The sequence below is a fragment of the Sinocyclocheilus grahami genome, unplaced genomic scaffold, assembly GCF_001515645.1.
Source record: "Sinocyclocheilus grahami isolate Dianchi unplaced genomic scaffold, SAMN03320097.WGS_v1.1 scaffold586.1, whole genome shotgun sequence".
Lineage (NCBI taxonomy): Eukaryota > Metazoa > Chordata > Actinopteri > Cypriniformes > Cyprinidae > Sinocyclocheilus > Sinocyclocheilus grahami.
In genome coordinates, this window is record NW_015505765.1 from 201955 (window position 1) to 217806 (window position 15852).

The 15852-nt window shown below is 36.0% G+C and overlaps 1 protein-coding gene across 3 annotated transcripts in view; it reads left to right on the forward strand.

Moving 5' to 3' along the window:
• The first annotated feature begins 419 nt into the window (after positions 1-419).
• Positions 420-15852, forward strand: part of ghrhrb (growth hormone releasing hormone receptor b) — a 29358-nt gene continuing 13925 nt past the window's right edge. Inside the window, exons 1-4 of one of the 3 annotated variants that reach the window (XM_016240273.1) lie at positions 420-607; positions 672-741; positions 4988-5096; positions 14347-14454. In XM_016240273.1, coding sequence (XP_016095759.1) covers positions 5030-5096; positions 14347-14454 — 175 coding nt within the window. In that variant the 5' untranslated portion in view covers positions 420-607; positions 672-741; positions 4988-5029. Of the gene's footprint in view, positions 742-4987; positions 5097-14346; positions 14455-15852 lie in introns of all 3 variants that reach the window. The other 2 variants (XM_016240271.1, XM_016240272.1) reach the window with 2 other exon arrangements.

Consider the following 15852-nt stretch of genomic DNA (forward strand, 5'->3'; position numbering starts at 1 on the left):
TCACCTTTCATATAAAGTTACAAAGTCCTCAAAACAAATTGTTAACGTTTAGGTTATGTATGTGATGTAGCATGTTTAGCATCGATAGCCTAAATGATCGGTGGATAGGAGCTGGGAAATCATTAGTAAATTGCAAAATTAAATATATTTAATAATATAAACAATAATATTTTACTCCATTTAATTGTATTTCAGGAGTTCATGAATTTACGTAACTGCAAGCCTCCGTCCCATTCACTCGCGGGCAATTTGGCTGTTTTGTTTGTTTTCCCCCAAACAGTTTTAATAAGGGTATGACTGGAAATCAGAGTTTATCTAATCAGTGAAGTCAGCGGCATTTCGTGCGTAAAGGGGAGGCGTACCGTGACTTCATTTGTCCACGCGCGCCACTCTTCTGCAGTGCCCAGTGTGTGCTGGGAACTCACGACAGGTTGTTGACGGTCTGTTATGAGGAAGAGACGCGTGATTCAATTACAGCTATTACGAGCTCCATAAGACATTATGTAGGACTGAGCATTTGTGCCGAACGGCATCGAGCAGTATGGTTGGAGACATCGAGACTTCTGGAAAACATCCACAGATCTAACAGAGGCTGCTGTGTTATTTGGTTAGACACTAACAAACTTCATTCTTTCCTATTATACCGGAGTCTTAATTATGTTTCTCTTCAGAACTTGGTCAATTGTAAGACTGGTCGCCGTTTTACTGAGTTTGGGGATTCACCAGAGCAACTGGAAGGCAGTAAGTTATCAATATGTGATCCTATGCTCTTAACATTTATACAACATATTGTAATATTTTATTGATACACTGTATATAGCAATTAGTTTTGTGCAGTTGACTTTGATTAAAATGATTGAAAGTCTTTGCAAATTCATCATATGTATTGTAGCCAGTGGTTTCTGCTGTGGGCTGTATGTGCCCGATATTAAAATTTGTTAGGCTAGTTGTATAACATATTTATGGACCCCCCACCCCAAATACATATTCACGTATAGGGTGGGGTAACAAATAAATTTTTTAAAGTACAAATATAATTTTTATGAAATCCTAAGAATATGTAATTACACTCTAAAAAACGCTGGGTTAAATACAACCCAGTGCTGGGTAAAATAGGGACAAACCCAGCAATTGGGCTGTTTTGACCCAGCAGTTGGGTTAAATGTTTAACCCAACCTTCTGGGTAGTAACCCAACCGCTCGGTCAACACAACCCAATTGCTGGGTTTGTCCCTATTTTACCCAGCATTTTTTAGAATGTATAGTTATGCTTAAATAATTAACAAATACTGTTTTAAATTGGATATAGCGTGACAAACCATAGGATTAAGTTGACTTTCCTAAAGTATTTCATGGCAAATATTAGCATTTGCTTCCAGAATCAGGTGAGATTTCCTTGAGAGATATTTGCATATTTATTATAGAAAGCATCACACTGTACCACTGATGTAGACAAAGAATGGTGTATGCTGTTGGAATGACACGTCATTCAAGTTAAAAGTGTTTTATAATGGCCCTGACATCAAGTGTATTAACATTTTCCTCCAGATCCGGGTGATGTTTTCTTGAGAGAGATTTACATATCTATTTTAAAAGGCATCGCACTGCACCACTGACTTAGAAAATCTATAGTGTGTGCTGTTTGAGTGGCATATCGTAGAAGTTAAAAGTGTTCGTAATAGCACTGCCTCCAGATTTAGGTGAGATGTCCTTGAGAGAGAATAAATATAAATGTAAATATAAATAGATATGCACAAAAGATACATTTATTTTAAAAGGCGTCATACTGAGCTAATGATGTTGATGAAGTATAATCCATGCCGTTTGATTGCCACTGTATCCTCTAGGGATCAGTCCATTGCTATATTTAATGTGCTGTATCTGCTATATTTAATGTGCTGATGTGTCACAGATTTTGAGTTGATGAGCAGTACTGACCTGAGATCCTGGCCTCCTTTTAATGATGTTTTGATGACCATGTACAGGAACACTGTCATGTTTTAACCCGAGTGGCAAAATTAGGTTCCTGTCATGAAAATTAAGCGTGCAATTCATGTGACTAATTGGCCTCCAAAACAAACTCTATCCAGGTTTACCAAACCTTTGTGTTATGCAAAGGTGGACCATCATTCTAATTTCTGAGGATCACAGGCTCCACAAGAAGAGCACAAATCAATATTGTAATTAAATGTAGTTGTTTGTTTGGAACTCCCTCTAATGATATGGCTTTCCTTTCCTGAATGGCGGTTCATTTCCTATAATAATGATTCCATGTGTTCATGAGCCTCTTCCTCAGGGCCACTGGATGCTATCAGACTAATAACAGGATTCTTATCGGTCAGTTATTTTTTTCTTTATTTGCCCTCTCAACTTATTCAATATTTCTGATCAGGTCACCAGTGCAGAGGTTAGAGTGATTCAAGACAACAGGTGTCTATTTACTTATCTGTTTGAGATATTTAGATATGTAGGCATAAAGGGATTTTTAGCACACTGCTCTATCATTTTTGGGCCAATGATACATTTTATAGTGCAAATTTGTGGGGAGACATATGGAAGCGGCCTTGAACACCCTTTATCAGCAGATGTGCCGTAATTGGTTTTGCTGAGATAGGAGACTTGACCTTTTGGGGACTTTTAGAGCCACATAGGAGCAGTCAAATCCTGTGGATTGTTTAATTGAAACCAATCGCTTTATTGCCCACGGTAAGTCACCAGTGCTGGTAGGATACAACTGGTTTGCTTGTTTGTTTGTTTTTTCTCTGCACTTCTTTTCTCTCTCACCCACACTGGGGATTCTGAGTGAGATTTTACGTTCTGCGGCTCAAATGAAATTTGTTGGACTGATGCATCAAGGTATTTTCTCGTCACTTTTCCCTTTACAATTTTATTATGTCAAAGTTGAGCCTTGGCCTTGGCTTGAGGAAATGCCAGGGAGATTGGTTGTATCTGGTTGGGTTTAATATGCTGATTACATGCAACGTAAGCATAAAAAAAGAGGTTATTATGCATTCAGTGGTGTAACATTTTTTAATAACCGCAGCAGTTTGTCTTGCCAAATTTTCCCACACAAATCTCCATCAATCTTTTGAATATTCACACTCTTTGATTTATAGATACTCACACACAAAAATACAAACTTGTTTTTTGATTTCTTCTTTTATACAAATATTTAACTGCACATGTATACAGACAACCAGTCGCATTTTAAAATAAATTTAGAGGAGAATTGACTAAATAGTTTTGCCATTATACTGTGTGGTGTTTCAAAGCAAACCTGCATCTTTTTTCCCTAACTACAAAACATCCAGTTTTAGTGTGCCTTCTAATGACTTATATTTTGCTGGAGTGCAATGGATTACTTTTACTTTTAATCATTATTGGAGTAATTAATGACAATGTGTGCTAATCTAAATTTTAAATTTTGTATTTTGTACATTGGTTAGAGGCTGAGAAACCTATGTAATTGGTGGAAATATTACCATCGCAGTGTTTTGGTGGTGCTCAGATAGAAGTCATGGGTATTTGTCCTGTGGCTCCATTCAAATTGTCAACCAATAACTTTTTTTTAAATATAGTGGGTTAACAGCAACTTGTTATTTTTTTTTATTATTACCATTTTTCTGCTTTATAAGATGGGTGTTTTTTGCTAGGTATTTGAAATCAGTTGACCACCCTGAGGATTCAGATTCAGTTTGAGATGTGTGAGACATGTTTGTGAGACATTCTTTAACTTTGTTGTACAAATGCACTGCATCTAACCCTGAGAAAACTTCCCTAACTCATCCACATCCCCTCCTCTCTTATCTAACCTGCCAGCAGACGACAGAGGTCACCGAAACCAACAGTGCAACCATCTGTTCTGGTTTTGAATTTGGAGAGAACACAAGCACTAGCAAGCACTCGCAGGCAAATAGACAAGCAAACATGCAGACTTTTCTAAACACAAACAGCCGTAAACACATTCAAACTAGCGTTTTCACTGACTGCATCAACATGTGTCCCAACAACATCCATTTCTGCCTATTAGCTCAGTGAAGGGAACATAAACACGACTTTCACCACTGGATGAATAATAGTCAACATAGCTGGAACGTTTATCCTTGATTTCCATGCTGACGTCATACTATTGATTCGATTTACATGTAGAGGATGATTGATATGACACACAGACCCCTGAGGCGTCCCTCTAGACTAAATACAACAATTCACTTTTTTCTAGTATTGTTATGATTCACCATCTCTGTTTTCCTTTGGAGATACGTAGGTCTGTTTCAGGAACTTCTGAATCTGTTGCTACTGCTCGTTCCACCGTAACCTCAGGCTTAATCGGATCATTAGCATTCACCCACCTCTGACTCTCTCTCATTCCTCTCAGGAATAAGTGGGAGGCCATTACAGGTCTTTTTATGCAGCAAAGAGGTGAAACAGAAGCAACTTTTCCTTTTTATGTTGTCGATGAGACAGCATCCCACACATTTTGTTATACGTTCATTCTCTCTTTATTTCTCTCTCTGTAATATATTTAATTATAGTAAATGATGGCAAGAGAGGCTCAAATTGGTTCAATGGCTGCTTCGGAGATAATGAGATTTTTCAGACTAATTTTGCTGTGTGACTGGGGTTTATTGACAAGATGTTTCTAACTCTCAGTCTGATAAATATTTAGATCCTTTATATAGACATACAGTGTATTTCAAATCCGATTACCCCCCAAAATAACTATACTCTGCACCCTTTTGTCTTTTCGAAACCCATGTGATCTTTCTTCTGTGGAACACAAATGGAGTTAAATGAATGCAAATAATATTTGAAATGTTAGAATTTTTCCTTTTTGTCAATTTGACTTAATGGCAAGTGACTGAAATTGTGAAACTGCTCTTTAACCAGCTTTCTCTAATGGGCTCAGCATGTTTATGCAGTTTTCTTAATATGTACTGCAGTTTGTACTTTCATTTGCCTCACACATTTTTTTTAATCATCATCAGGTGGAAACGATTCATCCAGCATGTGCTGTGGTGGCTGAGCATATGAAGGCTCGAGAACAATGCATTCAGACTCAAAGACAAGAGGCCCGCAACAGCAACAATATCACTGGTGAGCTCACCCATCTGAACTATTATAATCCTTATTACTTTACATCTCTTTATGTCCTTAATGTCTGTCCATTTGCTGATGAGCTGAAAACTAGGTTTACAATTTTAAAGGGGTCATATGATGCAATTTAAAATGTTTCCTTTCTCTTTGGAGTGTTACAAGCTCTTGGTGCATAAAGAAGATCTGTAAAGTTGCAAAGACTAAAGTCTCAAATCCAAAGAGATATTCTTTATAAAAGTTAAGAGTCAACCACGCCTACCTAAAACGGCTCATTCTAACACGCCCCCACATGTCTACGTCACGATGTGGGAAGATTTGCATAACGCCGCCCAAATGTTCACGCAAAGAAAGAAGGCATAACTTTTATTCTTGCTGTAGTATTGTTGTTGCCGCCGCCACCATGTCGTGAAGGCACTGTGTGTTTCGTTGTGAAAGCGAAACTACTTTGTTTGGCCTTCCAAAAGAGGACGATATCCGCTTCGTCATGCCTAGAGCTGATCCGTGCTGGTCGCTGAGGAAATACATCAACTTCGTGCTGTCGCAAGCCCACCACGCCGCTCCTTCGTCCAATCCGCCGGCCATGCCGTTCTCAAGCCCGCTGGCCGTTCCTCATTTTTTTTTACCTTAAACCGCATAAACACATTTCATTACACCAAATACACAACATAATGTTCTTTTTAGCAGCATCATATGACCCCTTTAAGCAATACAGTTTCCTATATAGGCCAGGTCAGGCAAGGTAAATAAAGGATGCAATCATGCGTAGAGATTTAGGAGATTAAAGGCAGTTATTCAAACAGAAGCTGTTCAATTCTGGCTGCTGATGAAGGGTGAGGATCAGTAGAAAGGATCAATACAACTCCATGCACTGTGCTTTCATTGTCAGTGATCAAAGGATAATGAATAATATTTTAGGCATGAGGTTTTAAGATGCATTAAATGTAATATTTGTAGACAGAGGTTTACTGCTTTTCAGGGATATACATTTTTTGTCTTTTCATAACGTCAACTTTAGAAATAATCTGTAAAGCACTTTATGGATGAACATGTACATTTATGTTGTCTTTAAAAAAAAGTATATATATATTTCTGATTTAGGTAAACTCTTCCAGTTATTCCAGTATGTGGTTTTCCCTTTTTACTTTTGTTGGTTTACATTATATTCGACAAAACAGAAATAAAATATAATGTTAGGCATATTAAATACAATAAAATAAAAAAGTTAGACAAACAACAGTATAGATTTCTGAATTGAGGCCTTTTTGAGTTGTTCCATATGGATCATATCCTTGAAGACTCCAGAGTATTATATTGTTTTCCATTAAGTCAGTGGTGACCTCTGTACCACCCTTAGTAAGATAATGAAATTACAGTATTTCTATAAACAGGTTTGGACACCCAAATGCTCTCAACACACATCACAGCAGCAGGAAAGATGAAGCACATGAATATTCGCTGCTGTTTAATATTCTGATTTGTTTATTAAATATACACACTCTAAACACATTGGACACAGCCTTCTTTTATATGTAAATTAAACTCTTTTCAGCTTAGCTGCCTTCAAACTCTGGAAGGATTTGAGAATGACAGTAACTTATTGCACTAAACCCTTATAAATCCTCATATTAGCTGCAATTGTGTAGACTTTGAGTAGAATTTCATTATCATTAGTCACTGTTGGCATTTAAACTATATTTAGCAGAGTTTAAATTCATACAAGGGATTATGAATTACACTGAAAATCGATGCTCCTGCATAGAGAATGTCTTTCCAGTAATTTCCATGACCACAAACTGTCCATAAAGAGGATCTGTCTTTGTAATGCAGCAAAATTATATTTCAAAAATCTCAACTGTGTATCTTCCAGTTTCTCAAGAGACTCTATTTGGCAGAGTACTATAAGTGGTGACTCAAGCACTGTCTCATACCTGCAAATAAAAGTGTACAAATAAGAAAGCAGCCTCTGTGGGCATGACAAATGTTGAGACAAATTAATTTCATAATTTAAGTTAGTGGAGCAAACATCATTTAAAAATTTAGAATGCAAAACATAATGAGTTTCCTAAGATTATATGCAGTCAATAAGCTGAAATGTTGCTGTTAAAAAATTATTTATAATAATTTATAATAACTGAGCACAAAATCAGCATAGTAGAATAATTTCTGAAGGATTTTGTGAAACTGAAAACTGGAGCAATGACCTTGCCATCACAGGAAGAAAATTAGATTTTAAAATATATTCAAATAAAAAAGTTTTTTTAAATGGTAATAAATTGCAAGTGTATTTTGTGTTGATGACCATTCAACCATTAGTATGTATTTTATTTGAATACAGAATTGTATTCAAATAAAATTATGTAATTATTACAAATAAAATTATGTAATTTAATAACATGTAATTATTTAAAAAAAAAAATTCATTATATATTTTAATATTAACATTGCTTTTTATAATATTTTTAAGTACACAATTTGTCTTTAGAGGACTAAGGACTAGGGCTGTCAAAAAAAATCGAATTTCGAATATTCGTCAAATTTAAAATACGTTGGATTCGAATAGATGTGTGTTAAGGAGGCAACCTTATCAGTGGTGCACGAGATGCGATGACGATGTAAATGTCATTGCATTTTAATGTTTTTTGTTAACCTATCCAGTTGAAGCCACTAGATGCGGCGCTGCTGCGTTGTTAATTACAGATATCATGGGAAAAGAGAACATCAATGCGGAGAAGATCTTGTTTACATCAAGAATGAAACCAAGCCGTTCACACAGAATGCATATTCACGCATTTTCTAAAGGGACATCAGAGGTGGAAGGAGTACAAAAATATTTTACTCAAGTAAAAGTACCATTACGTTAATGAAATTTTACTTAAGTACAACTAAAAATACCACTCTAAAATCTACTCAGGTAAAAGTAAAAAGTAGTTCATTTAAAATTTACTCAGAGTAAAAATTAGGCAGGCAAAAATGGGATAGGCCAAGGGTGTCAAACTCATTTCCTGGAGGGCCACAGTCCTGTGCATAGTTTAGATATAACCCTATTTAAACACATCGGATTAAGATAATCTAATCATTTAGGTTTATTTGAAAACTACATGGTATGTGTGTTGGATCAGGGTTGGAACTAAACTCTGCAGGGCTGTTTGACACCCCTGGGATAGGCCTATAAATCTGAAACTAGTTGTTTTTAATTAAAGGAATCACTTATTTAGAATAATAAGACATTTGGGCTGTTACCAGGCAAATTAAATCAGTATCAACAAAATTCATCTTTGCAGTGCAGCCGAAACACAGACGCTTCATCTGAAGTGGCATTTAGATTATACACTGTTTAATGCAGGACATGAATGCATTTAACCTGCAGTTACAAATGCAGAAATAATGTTTTGATATATATAAAACTATAAAATGTATAATATTTAAATTATTTAAAAAAAAGTGAAATTAAAACCACCAGTAGGTGTCAGCAAGTCACTGTTAATAAGTAAGTCATTGCGATTGAATCGAATCATTTAAACGGTCGAGTCATTCAGGAACGAAACACCATCATTGCTAAGAGGCGCAAAGCTGTGCTATGGTGGCTGTGTTTGGAATTAGTTTTGTTGTCGAATCGAATCATTTAAACGGTCGAGTCATTCAGGAACGAAACACCATCATTGCTAAGAGGCGCAAAGCTGTGCTATGGTGGCTGTGTTTGGAATTAGTTTTGTTGTCGAAATAGAGCAAAAACAGGCAATATGGTGTCTAAAACTCAAGTCTCTTAATTAACTTGTTTATTGAACTGTTGTAAAAAAATCTATATGTAATCATGCTGATCATTCAAGAAAAACGGCACTCTTCATGTGATATTGATTTACTATATGAAACGATATAAATATATACATTTTCTGCCCCTATATCTTCAATTTTGTGATCATTCTAAATGCATTTTAACAGACTAAATCACGCAGTGAAAGAACGCACTGTAAATGCGTGCACGCACTAGTCTATCTACTAGACTTCATGGCACTCTGTAGGAGTGTTTTGTTTGGCTTTTGGCAAAATACTGATAATATCAAATCGCACATCGTTAAAACAACAATTACGATATTATCGCAGACTATATATATCGCACACCCTGCACCACTGTCTTTATGGCTAATTTGTGCAAAACCTCTTGCTAAACTGTCAAAGCTTCATTTTAACCACCAATGCAACGATGCAAGTATTTACCTTACTTATACATGCTTGCTTACACTGCATAATAGAGCTTAAATATGGCCAGGGGTTCACTTCATTTCCCTCGAGTTCAACTTCAGCAGAATACAACGAGGTTTCGTTTAGGTCTGCACCATAACGCCTGTCTTGTCCGTCTGCATCTTTCTTGTGATTTTAGCGCCAGTTTGTTCTCCTGCCCATTATTTACTCCAGTAGTTTCCAGGGAGTGATTTTTTTTTTACTCAGTAATTAATGTGCTTTAAAATGTAGCGAAGTACAATACTTCAAACAAAATATACTTAAGTAAAAGTAGAATAAAAAAAATTTAAAGTAAAATACAGATTTTAAAAATCACTTTAAAAAGTAGAAGTACACAAAAAAGCTACTCAATTACAGTAACGCGAGTAAATGTAATTCGTTACTTTCCACCTCTGAGGGACATCTATCATCGTTGCACTCGCGTCTCGCACAAAATAGCCGCATGTTTAGAAGGCCATGTAAAATTACTGCAAGTTCAATTTTGAAAAAACATATCTCGAGACTTTTTTTCCCCATCCCACTGCAACTCATGTTTTTAAATGAAAAATGTACCCTGTGTGATTGGTGTTCAGCCCTTTGTATTAAACTATGCATACATACAAGTTGCCGTTTTGTTTATAGTTGTTTATACAACTTAATTATTTTAAACATTATGCACTTTTTTCACAGATGGTCGTGTTAGTGCTTTGAAGAAACGTGCATTAGTAATATTTTGCTCGATGCGCCCTCTTGTGGCCTCAGGAGAGAAGCCAAAAGCTTTTCTTCACCCTAACTGAAATCATGCATTTTAAATTCAAATATAATTCGAATTTTGATAATATTTAAGTAAAACATTTGAATTTAGTTTTTCAGTCATTTTGACAGCCCTACTCAGGACATATTATTCCTGTCTCCAGCCAGACTGAGCACTTCCTTGTGTTGCTGTCAGCCAATTAGCATTGCCATGATATAATTTCCTTCAGCTTTAGAGTAATTTATCACATTTACGGCTCAGGTGATTGTCTCAAAGCAAGCTGGCTGGAGAACTAATCCAGGATTAAGATCAATTAGAATTTTTCCAGGTATTAGGCCTCCCTGGGCTGATATGCCGGTATGGGTGTCTTGTTTCCATCTTTGTAGAGCATTGGCGAGTGTGGTTCAGACATACTGAAAGGTTTTTAGAAGTCAGCATACCAGAATCAGTGCAGGTGTAAGTGCTGCCCTTGACTTCTTAATTGAAACCCACGTTTCTCTGCTTGTTGCTCCACATAGACTTTAATTAACACTGATCTTATGGAGGGGAGGAGGGCAGGCGCCATGTCCCTCTTTTGATGTATTACAGAGCGGCCTGGGCTTGACACTAAGTTAGAGAGGAAAGAGGCAGGGCAGGACTCAGTGGCTACTTCTTAACGGTCAGCCAATCAGGTGGGCGTTCAGTACATGTTCTCCTGCATGAAATTATTGTCTATGGAGAATAATAGGATATATTAAAAATAATGAGAAAATTATACCATGAAAATGATGATAAACTGATTGAGAGAGAACCCATTCAGAGAGAAAAAGAAAATAGGAAAGATCAGTTCAGGTGACTGAAATATCTGTGATAATTATATATCACATACTGTATGTCCTCCATTGTGTGGACCTTTCTGCCCCTCAACATAGTAAGCAATAAAAAATAACCAATGACCTCAGTTCTACTATTTATAACATGTCAGGGTCTACAGGAAGTGATAGAAGAGCCCCTCTGTGAATTTACAATTAAATTATATTCATTCAGCAACTCCCAGAAAAAAAGATTGGATGGTTTTACATCTTGCCCTTGCACGCCACATTACACACACTGCATCTCTTGCCCTTTCCTCCCTTCCATCATCATTGGGAGAGGCATCATTTTCTATAGGGTGAAAATAAAATGGGTATTTCATGTGTTATCAAATACCAAAAAAACTGTAGATTCTGTGATAGTGATGAGTTCAATGATTTGCTGTTATATATTTCTCCAAATTCTTTATTTGAATAAAAATATGACTTAAAAGAATGTAGAATGCCATGTTCATTGCTAATATGATTCTGTCAAGCTCTTAAAAGCAAGTGGGGATAGTTTTTGATTGTTTTTTTTAAATACTAGTTTATGGTAATTTCAAAATGATCATATCAATAAAAGTGTATGCTTTAACTGCAATACTTATCTCCAAATGACAAACTGACTTGCTTTTTTGTTTTAGGGTATTATGTTCAAGTGGTGAATGAGGTGTTTGGTGTTAGATTATGGCACATTGGTACATATTCATAGTAACCTAACAGATTATTTATAATAAAATAGAGAATCCCTAAAGGCAAATACGGTTGTAAAAGATATTAGAGGAAAGGAATAAAAGACAGAAAAAAATGGGAAAGATTTCTGCTAAATAGCTATGAATCATATTAAAGTGAATATGAGAGTCAAGGGAAAATAACATATTTCATATCAGGATCTATACATACTGTCATATTAGTAGTATAATACATTAAGTTTTTACTTAGTGTCTGTGTCAATGTGCTGAATGAACACACAGAGGACAGCCATTTAGCTGAATTTCAGTGAAATACACCACTGAGAACTCAATGCCATTATCAGTTTCAGTGTATTAGGTTGAATTATGTGTGAGATTATGTTGATTCACAGTTCTGCTACATGACTAAGATTGATTCAGTTCCATTAATGCCATTAATGTATCCAATCCATAACTGTTAGAGCTTCAGATATACAGTATAGATACCTAGAACCTTCTGCAACAGCAGAATCTTAATTAAAGATGTGCAAAAAATATCTTAAAATACTTAATCATTGTACAACTGTACTCAAAAAGTCTATAAGTAACATGTTCATATTTTATGAATCGTATTTGATAAAATTCTGCTTGTCCTGTCAGAGACAACACAGGCAGTCAGATGGCCTGGCCATAAAAAATAAATGCATATAGCTTTTTTTCCAGTAGTGCTTTGATAATACTTACATTAATGAGGTGGCATCAGGCCTTTAAAGTCTTTCTTGTTTCTGTGGGGACCAGCCCAGGCTTCCATAAATATCTGTGCGTTCCAGAGAGTTATACACTTGTTCTCATATACTTTTCCAGATCTCCCTATGATGTTCAGTCTTATCTCTCTCTCAAATATTTCTCCATTACTGCAAAGGCTGGTGTTGATGTCAGGTGTTGTTGTGGTTGTATGTGATCAATGAATAAATTATTTTAATAACTATTATTATTATTATTATTATGTGCATAAAGTGAGAATATGGTGAAGAGAGATGAGTAGCTGTATGAGGCAAGTGAGTAAAAACTGAAATTAAGCAATCATTTAAGATCAATTGTATATAGTTTTGTGTATTTTTGTGATTTTGAAGCCCCCTACAGTTAATTGAGTGGAAATCACTGTCGTAATTACAGCGTATAGCTGTACACGTGCATTTGTTGCTGCTGTAAAGCAATTTCGTAATCACCAAACTTACAAAAGCTGCATCCGAAATCACATACTCTCTTGAGTAGGTATTTTTTTTGAGTAAGTTATTACTTCCACAAAAAGAGTATATTCTATATAGTATGAATGTGTGTAGTGTGAATGTAATCTGGACGTACTATATTTGCTATATTATGATTGTCACGTGACCTTCCATATAGTTCTATAGAGTAGGGAAGTATGCCATTTCATATGCAGAACAGACGTTTGGGAGGAGTGTTGGAAAGAAACAGAAGTCATTTGACTTCTGCAGTATTTGTACCATTAGAATGATTTTGAACCTTATATTTCAAGGTTACAAAAATTAGAGTGGAAAATGGTTTGAAAACCTGAAAAAAAAATTATATTATGCATTATTGTGGAACTGCTAGAAGTGAGCAACAGTTTTTCAGTGAGGATGAATCTGTTCTCCAATTAAATACCTATTTAGTTTGTCAGTGTTTAGATATGAGCATTAGGCATATTTCAGTATTATTTATACACTATTATAGAATTTATTAATACTTTATTTTAATTTGTTTTAATAATTTTGTTATGTGTTTTTGTTATAAGTTTTTAAGCAAATGAAATTTAGAACAACCAATTCTATTTAGCTAATTTATTTTTGTTTTAGTTTTTAAATATTTGAGTAATCAAACAGAATTTCAGTTGGTTGCCATGGCAACATTTCTAATTTATTTATTATTTTCTTTAATATAATATTTATATTTATTTTATTTCAGCTTTATTTGAAATAGTTGAAAATAATTTTTACAGTTTTAGTTAACAATTACAACACTAGTGTACATATGTATAATATACTGAGGATATACTGTATATCTGCAAGCAGTGGAAATAAGATCGCTTGCTTAGATGTGGCAGTCATATTTATGTAGTCATGACCAAATATGATCCCTGTGGCTCTCATTATGCTCAGAATCTTCTTCGTTCATCCAGCTTCGGTTTCCACAGTTCTCTTATATTCCTTAGACAGATGCTCACCCGTGAAGAGTGGAGATGCCTAGCTTGTCTAAACCTTTTTATCAATTCTATGTGTGAGTGTGTCTATGCCCTTTATCACTCTCCTTTGCCATCTTAATGTCCATCATCTGCTTTTCATCTGCTGCTGTCAGTCTGACAGGACACCATCTATCGATCGATCGATCGGTCGGTCGGTCGGTCGGTCGGTCTGTCTGTCTGTCTGTCTGTCTGTCTGTCTGTCTGTCTGTCTGTCTGTCTGTCTGTCTGTCTGTCTGTCTGTCTGTCTAGTTCAGGGGTAGGCAAGTTCGGTCCTAGAGAACCGCAGTCCTGCAGAGTTCAGCTCCAACCCTAATCAAACACACCTGAGCAAGCTAATCAATGTCTTCAGGATTACTAAGGCTATAGGCAGGTGAGTTTTTTTTTTCAGGGTTCGAGCTGAACTCTGCAGGACTGCGGCTCTCTAGGACCGAACTTGCCTACCCCTGGTCTAGTTAATAGTGAGAACTGGACCTTAAAATAAAGTGTGACAAGATGTGTCTGTTTATTAGTTATTTGTTTTTGTTTATCTCAGGATGTCGTACCGAATGGGATGATTTTTGGTGCTGGTACAGGGCAGAGGTCGGACAGGTTGTCAACGTCTCCTGTTACGAAGTGTCTCAGTTCTTCGCAATTAATCATGGTAAGCTACTGCTATCCCATGCAGCTTTTTTAATATCTTTGTTTTTTTTACTGTGGCTGTTATCAAATAGCAGTGTGAACAAAGCTCTTTTTTAAGACTAAAATAATCGGCTGAATTAAATGACGTGGATTAGATGAGTTGGTGGATTCTCACAGTGGTGGTCCAGGAGCTTTTTGTCTGTGCAAACCAATATAGACAATATTATGAGTACCCTAAGAAGCTGTCATCATGTAATTTTAAACCACTGCCAAAAATCACACACATTCATCTTTTACAGCACATTCCATGCCAGACCATACCCTTTGGTTGGTCTCTTGTGCACTCAGGCACAGCGATTGGAGACGCAAATTGCTTAACAGTTTTTTTCTGACGCACTAGCCCAGGGCAATAAAAGTGACAAGGCAAACACGCACAGAGAAACATCATGAGTGCTCTGCAAATTCATAGCTAGAGCTCTGAATATCCGGATATCATAAACTCTGTTAATAGTTGCTAAGGGACACTGAGTGTATTTGTTTTCACAGGTTGAGTAAATATTACAGTTATTTCTCAATGTTTTTCTAACATGTGAGCTAGCAAATTGTACTCATGATGGATTTTAAGTGTTGTCTACAGGAAATTGGTAGCAAATTTTACAGACTACTGTTTGTTACATGTCAGAGGTCCTAATCTGTCTCAAGATGACAGTTTTTAAGCTATTTTACCGTCTTGAATGCAAAACTGCCATACGACTTGACATAGTCACCACCATTCTAGATGTTGGATGGGTTATTTTAGTTATGAGGAGCAGGATATGGGGCCAATGAGATTTAATGCTGGGCAGAGCAACCCAGAGGACAATAAAGTTAGCATTCTTAAATTTATTGTGTTGCATTAAAAAGTGAAAGGACCATGGCATTTATTTAAAGTGCATTTTTATATTTGTCTAATGGAAAATCATAGTTTTGTTAATTTTTTCACTTCAATTTTGTTCACTCCCCATAGAAAAAAATAACAAGAAACACTTTAGTTTAAATACATAGTAGTTTGAGAGTGTTAAAGTGCCTCTATTATGCCTTTTCGAATATTACCTTTCATGCAGTATGTCATGTAGCTGTATGTGAACATAAACTATCTGCAAAGTTGTGAAGCCGACAGTGCACGATAAATAAAGTTATTGTCTGTCAAAAAAAAAGAGTCGGCTCGCAATCGCCTAAACGAGTCGACAGGAATTTGAATCTTATTCTGTTACGGCTCTATGTCACGAAGTAACACATTTGCATAATGTCCACCTGTGTTCTACGTCGCCAACTTGCCCGCCCACAAACAGTAAAATTTCCGTGTGGATAACATCATGTCGAGAAGATGCTGTATCCTACGCTGTGAGAGTAAATTTGTTTGATCACATCTTATAATTAC